Source organism: Podarcis bocagei (genome assembly GCF_964188305.1).
Source record: "Podarcis bocagei genome assembly, chromosome: 11".
NCBI lineage: Eukaryota > Metazoa > Chordata > Lepidosauria > Squamata > Lacertidae > Podarcis > Podarcis bocagei.
The window spans coordinates 14,456,945-14,476,937 of NC_138136.1; the positions used below are offsets into that span (position 1 = coordinate 14,456,945).

The 19,993-nt window shown below is 40.6% G+C and overlaps 1 protein-coding gene across 1 annotated transcript in view; it reads right to left on the reverse strand.

Annotated features, from left to right (window-relative positions):
* Nucleotides 1-19,993, reverse strand: part of ADAMTS19 (ADAM metallopeptidase with thrombospondin type 1 motif 19) — a 121,513-nt gene that overhangs the window by 87,144 nt on the left and 14,376 nt on the right. Inside the window, exon 3 of the mRNA XM_081213568.1 lies at nucleotides 3,407-3,572. Within this exon, the coding sequence (XP_081069694.1) occupies nucleotides 3,407-3,572 (166 nt within the window). The remainder of the gene's footprint in view (nucleotides 1-3,406; nucleotides 3,573-19,993) is intronic.

Consider the following 19,993-nt stretch of genomic DNA (forward strand, 5'->3'; position numbering starts at 1 on the left):
AATCAAAATTGCTTTCCTAGAAACTGGCAAGAAACATTTATGGACAATAACTTAAAAAGTGTTCAGAAGAAGGATGGAGAATGCTAATAAAACAATATGGCACTTTCATCTTCCCCACCCCCATCCAACTTGCAGATATAAAAGAATCACAGTTCAGTAGTTAAGCTTGCTAAGGGGGGAAATGCTTAAAAACTAAAGAAAATATCCCTATGTGATAAAATGTTAGTGAAAATACTTTCACTCCATCCCTTCTGCAAGTCTATTAATGCTGGTGTTTCTGAGTACTTTGCAGTGGATTTTAATTTTATTTTTTTTAATTTACAACAAAAAGGCCATTATGTATACAACTGTCACATTTAATAGCCTTCTTCCATTTCAAGAGATGACTGGTTCCAGCAACATTCTCTGTTTAAAATTGCTCTACTTCCCCCTTTGGTCTCTCAGTAGGAACCCTAGAAAGCTGAAGAGCATCTTTGAATGCAACCAGTGCCTACGGAGGAACTGCGAAAACAGACCACACAGATGAGGAAGAAAACAAAAAAGGGTCTGTGTGTGGGAGTCTTTCAAAACACACACACAAAATAACCAAAAACAATGATAGCTCCTAAAGATGTTATTATGAGCTAAACACATGGAAAGATGGAAACTGCTGTCATTTGATTTGGGCAAAAGAATGAAAGGGTAAAATAAATGTTTTTTAAACTGCTCAAGGTGAGGTTCCACAGGCAGGGAAACGTAAGTGGTTTGAAAATCCAGGAGGAGGAGAAAGAGTCTCTTATCACCACGATTTCATTCATAACAGCAGTAGCATTAGTAATAATAAATGACATGGGAGATGAAGCACACATTTTGACATCATCGTTCATTCAGATAATCTTGCCAACATAAGCAAGAAAGAGCAAAACCCACGTAAATTGATTCAAATCTTGACGCTCTGAGGCTGAACAAGATTGAATCATTACAATATTCTGTTAAAAATGCTAATTTTCATTTAGCTTATTTTACAAAGTGTGCATGTGATGAATCTAAGGGTTTGTCCATACCAGTTTACTGTGTGTTTGCATTGTCATTTTATTTGTCTAGTCCAGGCTGGTAGATCATGGGGTGTTCTTGGTTAGCTCTTTGGCCCCTCTGTGATCTCCCCCCCCTCCAAAAAATGGTACACTTTGGTACACCCAGCGACAATGGGTAGATCACTGTCATTTTTTTATACTGTGAGTGGATCGCAGTCTATTGGGAGCTGTAATGATGTAACACCCCTGGTTACATCATTACCCTTAAACAACACCAATCTTGATGCTTTCCCCTGTAAATTCAGGTTTACCCGATACAGGGTTAATCCAATAGATTGGGGGGAGGGGATTGGGATCCAAACTGCTCCACTCAGGGGCACAGATGATTTGGGGGGGGGGTATTTTTGGATGGGTAGATCTTTCCATGCCCACAAATTCCTCAGTGCTTTCATTTCTTTCCCCGCTAATGTCATAACTATTTCCGGTATTCCTATTCTGAGACATATTTTACCTTTTGATCTCGCACTATTGCACAAAACTAGGAAACCACAGAAGCATTAAAAAAAAAAATATTTGCAGGATATGTTGTTGGGGGAGGGGATGAATTTTGTGCTGACAATTTACAATTGCTTCAGTTTCTTTTCCAGTGTGTTAGTAAGTGCAACATCAAGAGTGAGCCATATTCTTTTGGTCCCTCAAATTTGCACAAAACTCAAAAACTGCACAAACTTGCAATTGCCTGACTGTGTATTTGGTGCCCACTTCCTGGGCAGGGATTTCTTTTAAAAAAAAGAAAAAGAAAAAAGACAGAGACAGTCATGCATGCACATCTATCTGCACACTTGCCCTGTCAGTAAAAAGGTAACAGTAAAGGACCCCTGGACAGTTACGTCCAGTCAAAGGTGACTATGGGGTTGTGGCACTCATCTCGCTTTCAGGCCGAGGGAGCCGGTGTTTGTCCACAGACAGCTTTCTGGGTAATGTGGCCAGCAGGACTAAACCACTTCTGGTGCAACAGGACACCGTGATGGAAACCAGAGAGCACAGAAACACTGTTTACCTTACCGCCGCAGCGGTACCTATTTATCTACTTGCACTGGTGTGCTTTCGAACTGCTAGGTTGGCAGCAGCTGGGACAGAGCAACAGGAGCCCACTCCATTGAGGGGATTTGAACCGCCAACCTTTCGATCGGCAAGCCCAAGAGGCTCAGTGGTTTAGACCACAGCTCCACCTGCGCCAGTACTTAGGTGGCGTAACAGAATCAACAAATTTGAAGGAAGGGACAACACAAAATGGAATGCCTACTGGGAAACACTGAAGTTCCTCCTCATATGCAAATTCAAATATATGCAGATGTTTAATCTAGTCTAATTCAAACGGGGGGGGGGTGAGGAAGTGAATTAACGGCTAGATAATGCTCAAATGTGAGCAAGCCCTAAACGAATTAACAAAGTAAGCTTAATTAACCTGGAAACAAACTAAAAACCCTGAAGTGGTTTTGCAAGAACTGTATTTTGACACAGTGAGCTTGGCTCTTGAGCAGTTTATCATAAGCACAACATTTGAGAACCACAATGAAGAAGAGACAGATCAGAACAAGGACAAAAAGGGAATCAGCTTTCATTGCAGAAGAGAGTGTGATCCTATCCAAAAAGTGAGTTGGCAGGTTGATTTGCGACTTGTCCTGTTAGAATCCTGGCACATCAATTCTAAACACATTTACTTGGAAACTATCTTCAGTTAAATTTATTTCCAAGTAAAGGAGTTTCTGTCCTCTGATTTTAAACAGAGACTGAGGCTCCATGTACTTGGAAGCAAGTCTCACTAATTTCAGTGGAACTCCAAGTAATATTGTGTTTAATGGGACAATCCAAATTATAGACTACTGAAATCAATGACACTTTCTACAACTCAACAACTATGGAATAGGGCTAATTGTCATTTAAAGTAACCAGAGCCTATTGTACTCAAGTAACCAGAGCCTATTGGTGAGCTCCCATTGCTCTGTCCCAACTAATGGTGAGCTCCCATTGCTCTGTCCCAACTCCTGCCAACCAAGCAGTTTGAAAGCACGCCAGTGAAAGTAGATAAATAGGTACCGTTCTGGTGGGAAAGTAAATGGCATTTCTGTGCACTGCTCTGGTTTTGCCAGAAGCAGCTTAGTCATGCCACATGACCCAGAAAAAAACTGTCTGGGGAGGCAGAAAAACGCCAGCTCCCTCGGCCAGCAAAGTGAGATGAGCGCCGTAATCCCAGGGTCATTCACGACTGGACTTAACTGTCAGGGGTCCTTTACCTTTAACCAGAATAGTGACTAGAGATTAAGAAAAAGATATTTGTTTCTTACAATAAGTGCCTACTGCATTAAATAGGTTAACAGGGATTACATTACCAGTAATAACACCACAGTACTGACTATGAGAAGCAGGCTTTGCAGTGGCTTTCTCAGGTATGGACCTTTTACGCTTGTAGACGCGATGTGCATGACCTGTCACAGCCAAAGTGTGATTGAGTGGTTCAATAAATATGAAGTCGTCATTCAGCTGCAAAAAACCCATCTGCAGTGGGAAACAAAAGCAACAGATAGGGTGTGTTATTTAACGAGGCTCCACCATGCCACATATACAGAATAAATTTCAAATAGACCCTTAATGCTTTAAGACTTCCTGAAACAGCCAGAAAATGCTTGTGATTATGACACGTAAGTTACATCAGTACAAGAATTCCAAACCATGATATTTTGGAGGCAGGTCCAGCAGCGAAGATATAGGCAACTTAGGTGCCAGGTCCTGTTCCATTAGCCTCTTTCTTTCCAAACGCTAAAATAAATGTCATTTACTTTGACTTAATGTGGGTGGGTGGCTATGTGCCAGTAGCAGATGCACAGTGAAATATTTAGATTTCTCAAAACTTGCTTTGGAGCCCCCAAGAGGTCGTTTAAATATGTTCAGCACAATCTATACACTCATCTTACAACATTCCACATTATCATTTATGTCTTTGTTTATTAAAATGAAGGACAGTTATTAACAAAATACTTCTGGTCAGAAAAAACACACCTAAGGCGGCTTCAAGTATTATTATTCCTTCTACATGGAAATCATCTCTGTCTTGGGGAAACAGTGCAAACTTTTTCTGCTGCAAGTACACATGCTGGGAATCCAAATCTGGGCCAGTCCTATCATTGGGCAGAATGAGGCAACCACCTCAGGGAGCAGATGCTGGCGGGTGTGGTGCAGGCAGAGTTTATTTATATTATTTATAGATGTATGGCAATGTACAATTGAAACATCATAAAATTGCAATATTATAAAATACAGAATTACCTACATTCAATCCAATTAATTTCTGGGGGGGGAGTGGAGAAACATAAATGATTTCAGCAAGCAGCAAAATATCAGAATTGTGGGTGCCTGCCTGATTTCGGAGGGAACAGTGTTTCAAAGTACCGGTGACATTAAGCTGCTTTAATCTGTATAGAAACTCAATGAATCAGAGACAATGAGGAGGGCTTTTCCAGATGGTTGAAGTGACCAAACCCAAAGAATGCTCATAATTCTTCGTCATCCTGGAATAAAGTGGCAAGTGGAGTGCTACAAGGTTCTGTCTTTGGCCTGTTGTTGTTCAATGCATTTATAAAGAAGAAGAGGAGGAGGAGGAGGAGGAGGAGTTTGGCTTTGATATCCCACTTTATCACTACCCTAAGGAGTCTCAACGTGGCTAACATTCTCCTTTCCCTTCCTACCCCACAACAAACACTCTGTGAGGTGAGTGGGGCTGAGAGACTTCAGAGAAGTGTGACTAGCCCAAAGTCACCCAGCAGCTGCAGGTGGAGGAGCAGGGAAGCGAACCCGGTTCCCCAGATTACGAGTCTATCGCTCTTAACCACTACACCACACTGGCTCTAGTAGACCACAAGCTTAGCATGAGTCAACATAATGTGGCATCTGAATATAGACTGCATTTTTAATCAAGGCTTATATTGGCTTATATCTTGATCAGGTTCCTAAATTAAATGGGCTTAGATTTTCAAAAGTTTCATGCCAGGCAGAAGGCCAGCTGCTTAGAGAACCTTGGCAATGTTTTCCTCCTAGACAAGGGGCCCCTTGATTTATAGCAGAAAACAATTCTCAAAGTCGTAAAAGCTGGAATTACAGACTGAGAGTGAGGACACTGACCCTACATGTTACAGAAGATAAAAAAGGCAGAGATAAACATAATTAGGAATGAGTAAATAGTAAAATAATACCAATGTGCCTCCCAGTAAAATGAGCCAGATCTTCTTTCTAAGGTTAAAAGGCCAAGACCAAATGGAGAAGCATCTAGCTGGCAGAAAGAGAGCATTTTTGGGAGAGCATTTTTGGGAAGTCTTTTTTAAAGCTGTTTCTTTCTTAAACTGAGAGAGTTAGAGGGCAATAAATGTTGGGAAGAGCTAAGGGGAAAAGCAGCTGGCTGAAGGGGGGGTGTAAACTGAAGAGGCTTCTTTTGAAGCGGTTTTTTACTGAGTTCCTTTTTACTGAGTTCCTTTTTCTACTTTACAAAGGCCTTTTTCCTTTTAAGAGGCTACCTGTGTTGTGTATTAAGTGTATTGGCATAGATGTAATTATGCAAAGGATTTAAGAAATGCTAGATTCTTATTTCATATAGTTGTAAGAGTTGTATTTATCCTGAAATTAAGTCAGCCACCAGCCTAGCCCCCCCTGCCAGACAGGAAGACGCCATCCAAGCAGTCCTGATATATAGTTGTCAGGCATTTGTTTAGAAACCTTCAAATGAAGGAGATCTTTCAATGTTGATGTGAAACTCAAGATCCTTGACATATGTTTAAGATAAAAATTTAAGATTAACCATTTGTTTTAGAAGGCAATAGGGCAAGGAGGGCAAGAGGTGAGCTGGTAATTAAGATTCCTTGTTGAGACACATGTAAGATATATTACTACTTATTTGTCATTTATAGATGTAACAATATATAGCTCTTTGTGTTCCATATAAGGACAGGAGGATATGGGTGTATCTTTTAGGATTGGTTATAGCAATCAGCCAATAGGAAATCCAACCAGGCTGATTGGATAGAGGCAGCCAAAGGAGGAGCAAAGGGGGCTGGATTAAGGGAATATAAGTGCTGGCCATAATGGCAGGAGGCCAGGCCAGAGCTTGGTAACCATATACCACTGTGCCTCTCATTTATTTGTCTGACAAATAAATTATTATTTTAATTTCTCTATTGCTGCATTGAATATTTCATTCCAGCTAAGCGTTAACCACAAGCAGGGTGCTACAATTATGATGCAGCAGCAGTGATAGGAGAAGTAACATGAGTCAACAGTGTTATGCAGAAGTAACAGTACCACTCTATTCTGCCTTGGTCAGACCTGGAATATTGTGTCCAGTTCTGGGCACCACAATTGACTAAGGATATTGACAAGCTGGAACTTGTGCGGAGGAGGGTAACCAAGATGATCAAAGGTCTGGAAACCAAGCGTTATGAGGAACATCTGAGGGAGCTGGGTATGTTTAGCTTGGAAAAGATGAAACTGATAGGAGATATGATAGCAGGGAACGGTCTTCCTTCCAGCACTCATGGCAGCAGCAATGTAACCTTATCCTAGATAGTCTATGGCTTTGTACACTAAAAGTAATACCTTAATCTTATTTTGGTAGGGTACTGGCAGCCAGGCAGAGCTTTCAGCACTAGTACAATATGCTGATATGCCTGTCCAGGCAAACATCATTCCACAGCATCCTGTGCTAGCTGCAATCTCCAAACCAGTCTCAAGAGCAGCTCCACATAGAGTGCACTGCAGTAGACTAGAGATCACCACTGTGGTTCAGCTAACCTTGTCCAGGAATGTCTGTAGCTGGCGTACCAGTCAAAGCTAGAAAAAAGGACTTAGGATACCTGTGTCTTCCGTGACAGTATCAGATCTAAGAGTACTTCTAAGCTACATATCTAACCTTCCAGTGTCCTGAAGTTGGGAACTATTCACCCACAGGGCTTCTGTCTCACCAAGATCTGATCAGCAGTTTATTGAACCTTCTCCAGCCCATCACCAACCACAGGCAGTGGTCCAAAACTTACACAGCCTCACCTGATTCAGGTATTACCAAGAAGTAGAGTTGAGTGTCATCGGCATACTGATCACATACAGATTCAGTATCTGTGATCCCATAGATACTTGCCTGGGAGTAAGTTCCACTGAACTCAATAGAAGTACTTCTGAATAAATAAGGAAGGGATGGGATTGTTAAGCTCAATGGGTGGCCTTGTACAAATCACTGTATGTTAGGCCTAAGCTACCTCGTGGAGTCACTGAGAGGGAGAATGATGTAATTGTAAAGCACTGAGTACTTTAAAAAAAAGATAAACAGCAACAAACATAAAAGGAGACTGCTCCTTTTATATCAGGAGCACGCCTCTGTGTTTTTACAAGAATCTCATTAACGGACAAAGAAAAGTAACTTTTTATTGCTTTAGTGAAACACAACATCTGCCAATATATCAATGAAGATAAGAAACAGGTTTACAGAATCATACTTTGAAGTATTTTCTCATGAGTTACACCATCTAATGAGTTGTCATTGGAGATAAGAGAGAGACTGTGTGTGTGTTTATACAGGACAGGCCATTTGTTGAACACCACTTGATGGGCCTTAAATCACATCATGCGCCGAGGTGGCAGCTTGCACCAAATGTGTATAGACTTCCAAACTCTGGAATGACAGGCACTGGGTCCAATCTTGCATCAAAGTCAAAATCCTGACCTGAATTTCATTTCCACCCTAGCCCAGGTGTACAACAGCTAGTTGGGGTGGTTATGCAGTGGAAGTGTTTTAAATGGCTTCCATGTGGGCATTGCACCCCTTTGTGAACCCCCTCTCTGCGTGTGAGACAGCTACATTACTATCAATCTTTCAAAAAGAAGTAAGCTAGTTTGTTGCCATTATATAAGCATATGCATACAGATTTTCTAACATATATAAGAGAAAAGGGAGCACATCTCAAATTACAGTTTTTCAATTCAGCCACAACTAGTGAATTCTGGGGTATTAGAAACTATATGACGTGTTAATTGTAACTCAGATAACATAGTGTATCTGAAGAAGTGTGCATGCACACGAAAGCTCATACCAAGAACTAACTTAGTTGGTCTTTAAGGTGCTACTGGAAGGAATTTTTTTATTTTGACTATGGCAGACCAACACGGCTACCTATCTACTACTCAGATAACATAGCCCAGTCTTAGAGTCCTGTGTGGATTTTACTTCTCACATACAGTTGTACCTTGGAAGCCGAACACCTTGGGGGTCGAACGTTTTGGCTCCCGCAAACCCGGAGGTGAGTGTTCCAGTTTGTGAACGTTCTTTAGAAGGAGAATGTCCGACACGGCTTACACAGCTTCCAATTGTGTGCAGGAAGCTCCTGCAGCCAATCGGAAGCTGTGCCTTGCTTGTAGAACGTTTTTAGAAGTCAAACGGACTTCTGGAATGGATTCCATTCGACAACCAAGGTACAACTGTACTCTCTTTTAAAAAGATCTGTAAAGTTTTGTGGCACATTTGCTAATCCATTTTTTGTCCCTGCTTTTACCTTTCTGTCTCTGCCCACAAAGTTGGTAGCGGTTATCAAAACAGCCGTCTATGTATCAAGAGATCATGATCAAACAGAACACCCACAAGACAAATAGCATGCAGAAAAACCAAACACACCGATGAAATAGTGAAGACTCGGCCCGCTATGATTAGATAAATAAGAGAGTCAATCATTCTGTTCTGAGTACAGCCCTCTGTCATCAACTATCTTCATTTTTGGACAGATAGAGAAATGATACCCAAATGGTAGCCAGTAATCTCTGTCTTTGATTAACTGTACTTCCTGACATACTTGCTGTGCTGGATCTGCACAACATATTTTTCTTAAAGTTCTCTGTCCACCTGCTGATGGCTTTTCTAAATTTGTTGGATGAAGAAAACGTCCTGTCTCTCATCCATGTTAACTCCCTCCTTAAAAAGTACTGTGGGATTTTTCAGCTAGTTGCACAACACAAGTTTCCAGAGAAGCGGATCCATCCCAAGTCCGTGCTGAACAAGTTCACTGTGCGATACAAAGAACACATGCTGTTACTTGAAAGGCCTTCTGCGTACAGTTGCTCAGTTTGATGGCTGACTATGTAAACCAGCTGAGCGCGTGGACTGATTCATCTCATGGAGATTCTCAATGCCACAAAACAGTCTTTGCAACAGCAGATGAGGGCACAGAAATTCTCCCTGCAGTGGGAGAAATCCACCGGAAGACCCACTCTTCACATTATTACTCCTGCCTCAAACAGCCACCACGTGACATTTGTGACAACAATGCTACACACATTGGATCCATTTACAAACCAGTTTCAATATGAGGGCTTGGAAACAAACTTTAGAAGAAGCAAAGTCAGAATCAGGAAAGGCGGAGGCAAAATGGGAGATAGAAAGGGAACAGAAGTAGAAAAGGGCTTCTGAAGAAGATATGATCCACTTGAAATTGCTTTGTTCAAAATATTGTTATCATTCTTGCATTGAAGTCAATGATACAATGAAGACTATGTTAGAATTAATGGTTTGCTGGGGAAGCTGGAAGGACACTAGGATTTTTTAACCCAGGAGTCAAGGAGTCTCATTGACACCTTCAGCACAGACGAACCACTGAAACAGCTTGTGTATAGAGAACCACGCCGCTAGATCACTTTCAGTTTTGAGAAAAGCAAAATGGCGAAAGGTACACAGTAAAATTGAGTCCTTGGAATGGGGGGGGGGTGCCAAAAATGATTGATTGCAACAAAAAGGAAGGTTGATTATTATTTTTTTTAAAAAAAGCATTCCACACAGAAAGATACCAGATATAAACTCCTCTTGCAAATTAAAGGATATGGAACAGTTAAATACGAACGAAAGTCAACACATCAGTGGCTGTTAAAATAAAGGATCAACTTCGGAACTGTATTATCTGGATTAAATAAGAGGATTGGAGCAGGAACAAGTAATCAACATCTCCTAAAAATCTCCTCATATCAGAACATGGGAAGTCAACCAAAATGTTTAATTTGGAATCTGACGATTGGCTTTTTAAACTGAATTATGATTTGGTATTGTATTAATGTGGTCTATATTGAATTGTTATTAATGAAAAATTAATTTAAAAAATTATTAAAAAGAGGAGCAAGTTAGAGATACATGACTAAAGCTGCTTTCGATGTTCACAATATGCCCCATTTAAACTCCGCATGCTATATTTTTCTTTAGACTCTAGAAGATTTGGTGCTTTTCTGCACTGTGCTTTTATTCTGTGTCAGTTCTTACTTCTTACAGCTAACTCCTTTGAAATCATTCATTCTTTTCATGAAAGCTTAACTTTAATTTAATGTAAGTTAAAGCTCATTTGCAGAAGATGTTATTCTTTTCACAGGACTATTTCTTAAACAGTTTATTTTTAAGTAGGCTCGGCTGTGTACTTTCTTGCCAGCAATTACTCAGGGGTGCCGTTGAAAATTTGTGTTAACAAAACCATGTTGAGAGACTGGAAGCAACCCAGCATACAGAATCCCAGAGCTCATCTCGAATCTATGCAAGCCCCTGATAAGTTATATACCAAAAAAAGAGTGTAGCACATTTGAACCATATATCACATTGAGATAATAATTACTACTGCATCCTGTGTATCATTCCCAAGTACTGGAGGCTACACGGAAATAATTAAATATGATGTAAGCTAAACTTCATAGTTAAGAACTTGGCTTTGCCCTGCAAAATAACATTCAGAAACAATTATTATTCCATATATAGCATTCTAGCCTGCAGAAAGCATGACAGATTTATATACTGCTTTTCTTCTTTTTTACTCCTGAGATGTGCATCTGGGTGTGTTCCAGTCTGAGGTAACAGAATTCAATGTAATGACAACACAAGATTCACTTAGGGAGGATTTGCAAGATACAATTACCATGAGCGCCATTTTTGAAGTTTCAGAAAGCGATACCGTTAATCTGGACGTGCATTTTCTATGTTTAAAAAAATACATGCATTGCAGAGGAGAAGGTGACGACCCCTAGGAAAATGAAAAAGCTGAAAGAACCTTGTGGCATCTTTAAAAGCCAAGAGATTTATTAGCAAGTACAAGGCTTAAACTACTGAGCCTAGGGCTTGCTGATCAGAAGGTCGGCGGTTCGAATCCCCGTGATGGGGTGAGCTCCCGTTGCTCGGTCCCTGCTCCTGCCAACCTAGCAGTTCGAAAGCACGTCAAAGAGCAAGTAGATAAATAGGTACCGCTCTGGCGGGAAGGTAAATGGCGTTTCCGTGCTCTGCTCTGGTTCGCCAGAAGCGGCTTAGTCCTGCTGGCCACATGACCCAGAAGCTGTACGCCGGCTCCCTCGGCCAATAAAAGCGAGATGAGCGCCGCAACCCCAGAGTCGGCCACGACTGGACTTAATGGTTAGGGGTCCCTTTACCTTTACCTTACAAGGGTTGAAAAACTAGATCCTACTTAACCAGATGCACAAAACTGGGTTCTGGATAATGAAAGCTTATACCACAATAAATCTGTTCAAACTGCCACAAGACTCACTGTTGCTTTTAACTATAACAGTCCAGTCTGGCTGCCCTCTGAAATCACCTGTCAACCTGTGATGAACTGGAGAAATTGCAGGTGGGTGACCCTCCTGCAGCATCAAATATCTATAGCTGAATATATACGAATGAAACAGACAATTATGCAATGGACACTGAAGGTGATGTTGATCAGAGGGAAGACTGAAGCACAGGGGGTGATTGTGAGCCTTTCCACCACAATCACTGCACTATATCCTTGTGAAAGACACACCAAATAAATTATTTTTAACTTGCTCAGCGCCTATCTAATTTCTTCATGCAGGGTGCAGAAGGCGGCTATAAATCAATCTCAATACGCTGAAGCAATAAATAATAAATAAATAAATAGCAGTGACATGGAATACAATGTTCATACACTGATTAGACAGTTCAACTCAGTGTTTTTCAAGTCTTTCCAAAACTTCGTAAGTGAATACTTCATCGTCAGTTTTGGTACTCATAGACTGTTTTGAGGTCATTTTGGCAAGCAAGGGGTGTATTATTATTTTATATCCATAAAAGGAATATGAAGGATGAAATGAAATTATAAACATAAAGGGAATATAAAAAACGAACTTGAAATATTCACAAATTTGTTTTTTCTCCCTATATGTAGATCTCTTAAAAATCAAGGTACTTCATACAAGCAAGAAATGAAGTCTCTTATATTTATTTCAGTGGAAAAACTACATCAGTTTCCTCTTCCTATGGGGTCTGTTCTCAAGAGATCTGAGATCACAGAGGTCTTTCACTATACAGTGGTACCTCAGGTTAAGTACTTAATTCGTTCCAGAGGTCTGTTCTTAACCTGAAACTGTTCTTAACCTGAAGCATCCCTTTAGCTAATGGGGCCTCCTGCTGCTGCTGCTGCACTGTTCTCATCCTGAAGCAAAGTTCTTAACCCGAGGTACTATTTCTGGGTTAGCGGAGTCTGCAACCTGAAGCGTATGTAACCTGAAGCGTATGTAACACGAGGAACACTGTAATTGGCTTTTTAAGGCAATTGGTAGAAGCCATTCGTAATAAACTGGTCTCATGCAACATTACCAACAAACTTACAAGGGTATACATGGTATTTTCAAGTTGTATTCAAACAACTTAATCACAATCTAACCTTTGAAAATTCTGGAGCCATGTTTTGTGAAAGACTGTTCTCATTTGGTAGCTCCTTATAAATAAAGACTAAAATAATAATAATTATATTTACTGCATTTCTCAAGACTTCGTCAATGAAATATGCTCCTACAGGATTGAAAAAAATGTATAACGTGTTTGTGTCTGTCTTCTACAATTCCATGTTCCAGGTAGTCCTCAAGTTTGATGAGGTTTGAATTGACACGTGGTATTTCAGAGGCCTCCCACCTTAATTTAGCGAAGATAAAGATTTTTACCCAAGCAGCCTTGGGGGTCAATACCACCCCATTAGGAATGATGGAGCAAACAAACAAACAATGCATGTAAAGTACTATGTGTCAGAGTGTTTAAACCTGTTAGTTATGTCTACAGATACTCGGCCCAGAACCTGTTTTTAACATTTTGTGTGAGCAGAGGCTGAAGAAAACAAAAACCCAATATTTTGTCTATTATGAAAACAGACAAGTCACTCACTTCCCTTTTAAGGAATGTTGTGTACCCCACATGGATTTTTGTGGGGAGGGGGTTTCTTAAATCTTAGTAGTGAAGCAGAGGTATCCACTGCACAAATTCACTTTTTATATATATAAAAGGGTGCAAAAAAACCCACCTTATTTTAAAATTACAGCAGTGAGGTTACAGGGAACCAGACAGAGGGCCTTCTTGGTAGTTGCGCCTGTCCTGTGAAACACCCTCCTATCAGATGTCAAGGAAATAAGCAGCTATCCTATTTTTAAAAGACATCTGAAGGCAGCCCTGTTCAGGGAAGTTTTTAATATTTAATGCTGTATTGCTTGTAACACTTGATTGGGAGCCGTCCAGAGTGACTGGGGAAACTCAGCCAGATGGGCGTGGTATAAATAATAAATTATTATTATTATTATTATTATTATTATTATTATTATTATTATTATTATTATTATTATTAATTTTTCTAGGTGAGAATTCAAAAAACATTCATCTGGAAGCTGACCCCAAACCAACTTCTGCCCACCAAGTTCCACTCCTGACGCCACGTTTGAAAGACGACGCCATTCTATGAGAACAAAGGAGGCGTTCGTGGTGAGTTCCAGCACCTCTTTGTCTAGGAAAACAGCACCACATATAACACCATCAACAGAGCTTCCATGTCACTAGATGTCAAATTTCACACAACGCTTCTCACTGGAGCTCTTTTCATACATTCAGCGGCCAGATCTCAGAATGAAAAGTACAGAAGTGAGTAGGGAAAATGAGGAAACAAAAGTACATCCTGGGAATCTTCACTTCACTACTCCGCCACTCATCTTGCATTCCATATACAAATAGTTCATAGGACCATGCTCATGTCTGACCATTCAAATATTACAGAGATGTATCTCAGTGTACCATGTGTTCCCCAACACCCCAATCATGAATGCATAAGAGACAAAGTAATGATGAAGCGGCATTTAGCCTCAGCCCCTCCAAACGCTAGGGTATCCCATTAAAGGGATCCAGGGGGAGTGATTATGTCCACGGGGCAGGACCCCCAGACAGCAGTCCCTGCGGGGCTCACCCTGTCTTATGTAAGTCTTAGGAACCCCCACCTGGATTGACCTACGCGTCATTTCCGGTTGGCGGGCCGGAAGTATTTTCAATTGCCCCATGCCCAAGCCAAACCTCTTTCATCTGTATTCAATAAAGCTGTGGCCTGTTTTGATCCAAACCCGTCTTGTTGTTGTTCTTTAGTCCTTTAGTCGTGTCCGACTCTTCGTGACCCCATGGACCAGAGCACGCCAGGCACTCGTCTTCCACAGCCTCCCGCAGTTTGGTCAAACTCATGCTGGTAGCTTCGAGAACACTGTCCAACCATCTCGTCCTCTGTCGTCCCCTTCTCCTTGTGCCCTCCATCTTTCCCAACATCAGGGTCTTTTCCAGGGAGTCTTCTCTTCTCATGAGGTGGCCAAAGTATTGGAGCCTCAGCTTCACGATCTGTCCTTCTAGTGAGCACTCAGGGCTGATTTCCTTAAGAATGGATAGGTTTGATCTTCTTGCAGTCCATGGGATTCTCAAGAATCTCCTCCAGCACCATAATTCAAAAGCATCAATTCTTCGGTGATCAGCCTTCTTCATGGTCCAGCTCTCACTTCCATACATCACTACTGGGAAAACCATGGCTTTAACTATACGGACCTTAGTTGGCAAGGTGATGTCTCTGCTTTTTAGCAGACCGTCTTAGGGGTCTTTTATTTACCTGGGTTGGGGACTGGGGAGCATGACACCTGGACCTGCAAAAGCATCTCTAACGCCAATGTTGCGTATTGCCAGATTCCTACATGAAAGTCACTTCTGCAGGGAACTGTAACCCCCCACTGTAAGTTACGCATCCATACAAACACATGCAAAACATTTCAAGTGCCTTTGCCTAGAAGCAAGCCCCCACCACCTCTTGAACAGTACTGTAATTTAACACTCCTATAAAAGAGCTGATTATATATCTCAACAGTGATTTTGAATTTTATGCCATTTGCAACAAGCTATTTGTTTTATGCACCACACCACATTAATTATTATGAATAGCATTTCATATATGAAGCATATATGCTTCAAATCAGGGTATATATGATATTATGATCGTGGAAAATAGTTTTAAAGATGTAATTTATTAAACTGCTGTTTTCACAGTTGAAAGCCAAAATCTGCTGTAGCCAATATATGTTCACAAAAGCATGATACAGTAAATATATCATACCCTTGCTCCTAGATTTATGATGCAGAAATCCATGAAGTCTTACTTCAAACCAATAATACACATTTATTCCAACAAGATGGAGCTTTGGTATTAAACGACACTGTACGTCTATTTTGCAAAATTGACATTTAATATTTTCTCCCTTAGATGTGTGCCCTTATGGGTTTTACATTATTTTTTCTCGTGAAGCCATCTGATTTTGTATTTAGATTGTAATTTATCAGAATCATTTAGATTGTGATAATTCTACACACTCAACTCTATACACTCAAAACCTCTTAAACCTGAATGCATTGGATGAAATAACAAATCGGAGGCAAAAAAATACCTTACTTTAACTATCTAGCATTATAAATGACAAAATTGGTCTTGTATATTTTATTATTATGTGAACTATGAATATTTACCCAACCATGAGCACAGACATTTATTTACCATCTTACAGAAAATCACAGTTCTGCCCAATAACTGCCAGCTCTTGTTTCTGGAAAGTTCTGGGCTATTAATCTTCAAGTAAGTGATACTGCTTAACACACTTGCGTGTGCATAGAAAAAGTCTAACAGGAGTCCTTCATTCCATAATTGCTTGATGTTTAATCAGATATACATTCTGCAATATTGCATGAACAAAACTATTACGTTATACTCTTTGACAACGAAGGATCTTTTTAGAAATAATGTTATTGTTCTAACACCCAAATAGTGTTGTTCTGGGAGTTATTGGAATAAGTACTTCCAACCCCCCCCCCAACTCAATTTCAGGGAGCGAGCCGGGGGTGGGGGGAATCCACATCATGCAAATGGAAGTTCCTAGACAGGACTTCTGCTGATGGGATTTTTTAGGAGAATGCCACCCTCTTAAACTGATTTTAAAAAATCAATGACATTATACAGTGGAACCTCGGTTTTCAAGCGTCTCAGAAGCTGAATGATTTGGAACCCCAACGCCGAAAACCCGGAAGTGAATGCTTCTATTTTTTAACATGCCTCGGAAGCCGTTCAGCACATTTCTCCACTGAAATTGTCAACTGCCCATCACACCTCGGTTGTCGAATGTTTCGGAAGTCGAAAGGTCTTCTGGAATGCATTACACTCAGCAACTGAGGTATAGGGTTATAAAGGCCAGGACTAGCCTCCTGAGAAACAGTTTCTACGCAAATGCAATTCTGGTTCTAAACACAGCATAAGGAGTCTCTATAGTATATTGTATTTTAAAAGGGGGTTTCAGAGTTTTTAGGGGGTTTTGAATATTTTATGTAGATTTTCAATTTCATTGTTCTGTATGGGACAATGACAATAAAGGTATCGTATATTGTATATACTGTATATCCAACCACTGTACTGCAACCCTTTTGGAATTTAGATCTCGCCACCTCAACTTCAGATTGATAGGAACAGATCAATAGATGGTCTTAAGATTGGCTTGTCAAACAAAGGTGCTTATTAACAGCCCTGAAGAAAGGAAAGACTTCCCCTCCAGTTTCACAGTGATTGTCACAGCGTTCTGTTCACCTTCGGAAAGCCAGCTGGGCTGGCAATTTTTCATAAACAGTGCACATGTTACATCATGGCAATGTAAGTAGAAGCCAACTGCTCTCAGTCTTAAGGACAAGCTTCTGGAATGAAGGGTGAATAGCCATTTTAAATATGAGATGTAGGCAGCACATGTAGTTTTGCATTCTGACGCTGAAGCTGTGCAACGGTTCTCAAAGAGTGTCATTTGCTGAGTAACTACAGCTGCGATACCTGGCTTCTCCTACGAGATGCCCCATCCAACTAGTGCTGGCCTGAGTTGACCCAGCTCTGCTTTGAAGATCTGGTGGGAGTCCAAGGTAGCGCAGCTGAGGTAATTAAATAAGCACATGCAATTGTTGGAAGATAGTCACATTCAAAAAATGAAGTCACTCAGCGTTGGCTCCGGGCACACTTCTACATTTCTGGATATAAAACTCATTCAGAAAATGAATTTTGACTTTTGTACCGGTGGAGCCGAGAAAAACATCGTATAATACACAGCATGTACCCACACACAAAAATTAACTTTTTAAGTCAACTAGCATGAAAGGCATGTGGCATCTGCAACTTACAAGGCTGTGAAAGAGAAACAGTATCATATATATATATATATATATATATATATATATATATATATATATATATATATATTTGCTTTCGTATATATATATATATACACACACACACACACACACACACACACACACACACACACAAATACATACACACATACTACTCCACAACTATTTTGGGAAACAATATTCAAGTTCTTTCCTCTCCACCAGCATTTTTATAAACTTAAGAAATGGCAGGCTTCCCCATCTGTTTCGCAAGACAGCTAAGCTATATATGGAATATACAATTAGATATTTCACTTTCACTCTGTAACAGGTTTTCTTCCAGGTGAATATTCAAAATCAGTGCAAATTGCTTTTAAACAATATTTTAGTAGGCATTAAAGTGCTAAAATTCAAAGATGGTTTGATGCATAGGAGCCTCAAAACAGAGAAACGGTCAGAAAAACTGACAAGCGCATGTGTCACTTCTTGGGTGTGCATGTATAAATGGCATTTCTAACCTTTAATACAATTTATGGGGATGTTTTGGATAGCCTATAAAGCATTCAAATAAAGGAATTAATTTAATACAGTGGTACCTCAGGTTACATATGCTTCAGGTTACATACGCTTCAGGTTACAGACTCCACTAACCCAGAAAAAGTGCTTCAGGTTAAGAACTCTGCTTCAGGATAAGAACAGAAATAGTGCTCCGGCAGCGCAGCAGCAGCAGGAGGCCCCACTATTACCCCTAGGAAACCCTCAGAGCCCCAGAATGCTTCCTTACTCCATTTTGAATGCAAGAAGCATAGTTACATTTTAAATGTATGCAGTTATTAAGGTTGATGTTGTCAAATGAAAACTTGCCCCTTGTCATCTGGCAGCATGGCTTGATTGAAGTTACAGTGGTACCTCAGGTTACATACACTTAGGTTATAGACTCTGCTAACTCAGAAGTAGTACTTCAGGTTAAGAACTTTGCTTCAGGATGAGAACAGAAATCGGGCTCTGGCGGCGCGGCAGCAGCAGGAGGCCCCATTAGCTAAAGTGGTGCTTCAGGTTAAGAACAGTTTCATGTTAAGTACGGACCTCTGGAACGAATTAAGTACTTAACCCGAGGTACCACTGTACAATCCCATGTATCATACTCAGAAGTAGGTCTTTTAGAGTGCACTGGTGTTTACTCCCAAGTAAGTGTATGCAGAATTGTAATGTTATTTAATTAAACAGCAAAGCAAAGAATGGGTTCCAAGTAGCCTGGCGTGATTTTTAAAAACTAATTTTAGATGTTAAATGGTTCTTCATCATTCCATATCCATTAAGGAATGATGCTTTGTAGAACATCTTGGTTACTTGGAGAAAAAGTTAGCCAAAAAGAAAAAAGGAAAAAAGAGAGCAAACTGCTATTTTCACAGAGATTTAGCAAAGCAATTATTCCACCTCAATTCAGGCATAATCTGGTTACGATTAGTGAGTTGGCTACCCACTTTAATGATTCAGAGAGTGAATTGGCTGCCCTCTTTAATGATTCTAAACATCTTCTCAAATTTGTCAGTGGAATTTTTCCAGACTCACCATCTAGACTTCTTCAGATTATGGATATGAATTACAAAATGTTTGTGCAGAAACCGGGATATAGAAGTCTTTCCTCCCTTATCACATTGTTGCTGTGCTGAGATGAACACTGATTCATCTCATCTACTTCTAGAAGCTGCAAAAAAAAAGGACTTCTTGATATAAACTGCCTGCCCAGGTACAGTCTATAACCGTATGACTGTATAACCAGCAGAGTGGCCACTGTTCAGGGAAGATGGTGGTAGTTATAACAGAACTCTATGGGGACCATTTAATAGCCTTTACAGTCATACCTCAGGTTGAAGTAGCTTTGGGTTGAGCATTTTCGGGTTGCACTCCACGGCGACCCGGAAGTAACGGAATGTGTTACTTCCTGGTTTCACCGCTCGCACATATGCAGACACTCAAAATGAGGTCACGTGCATGCGCGGAAGCAGCAAATCACGACCCATGCATGTGCAGATGTGGGTTGTGTTCGCTTCAGGATGCGAACGAGGCTCCGGAATGGATCCCATTCGAATCCAGGATTTTAGTCTAGCTTAATGTGCAGCTTCCAGATAAAAACGGTACAAGTCAATGTGGGATGAATATGCTTGCTATGTTATAAACCCGGAATGCAGCCATCCTTGGGGGTGGGGGATAACTCAACATTTGTTGAACTAGCTTACAAGAACATAACAGCCACTAAGATGTTACACTTGGGGTTAATCCATGCTATATTTTATAGCTTTCTGCGCCTCCATTTTCTTGGCTGTCCACATCCAGATTTTCTCAAACCAGGGATACTCTGCAGAGCCCTGCTATGAGAAAATCCAGATTGAGGGAGGGAAAGGCTGTGATTTGGAGAATGTCATATTAAATGCTTGTG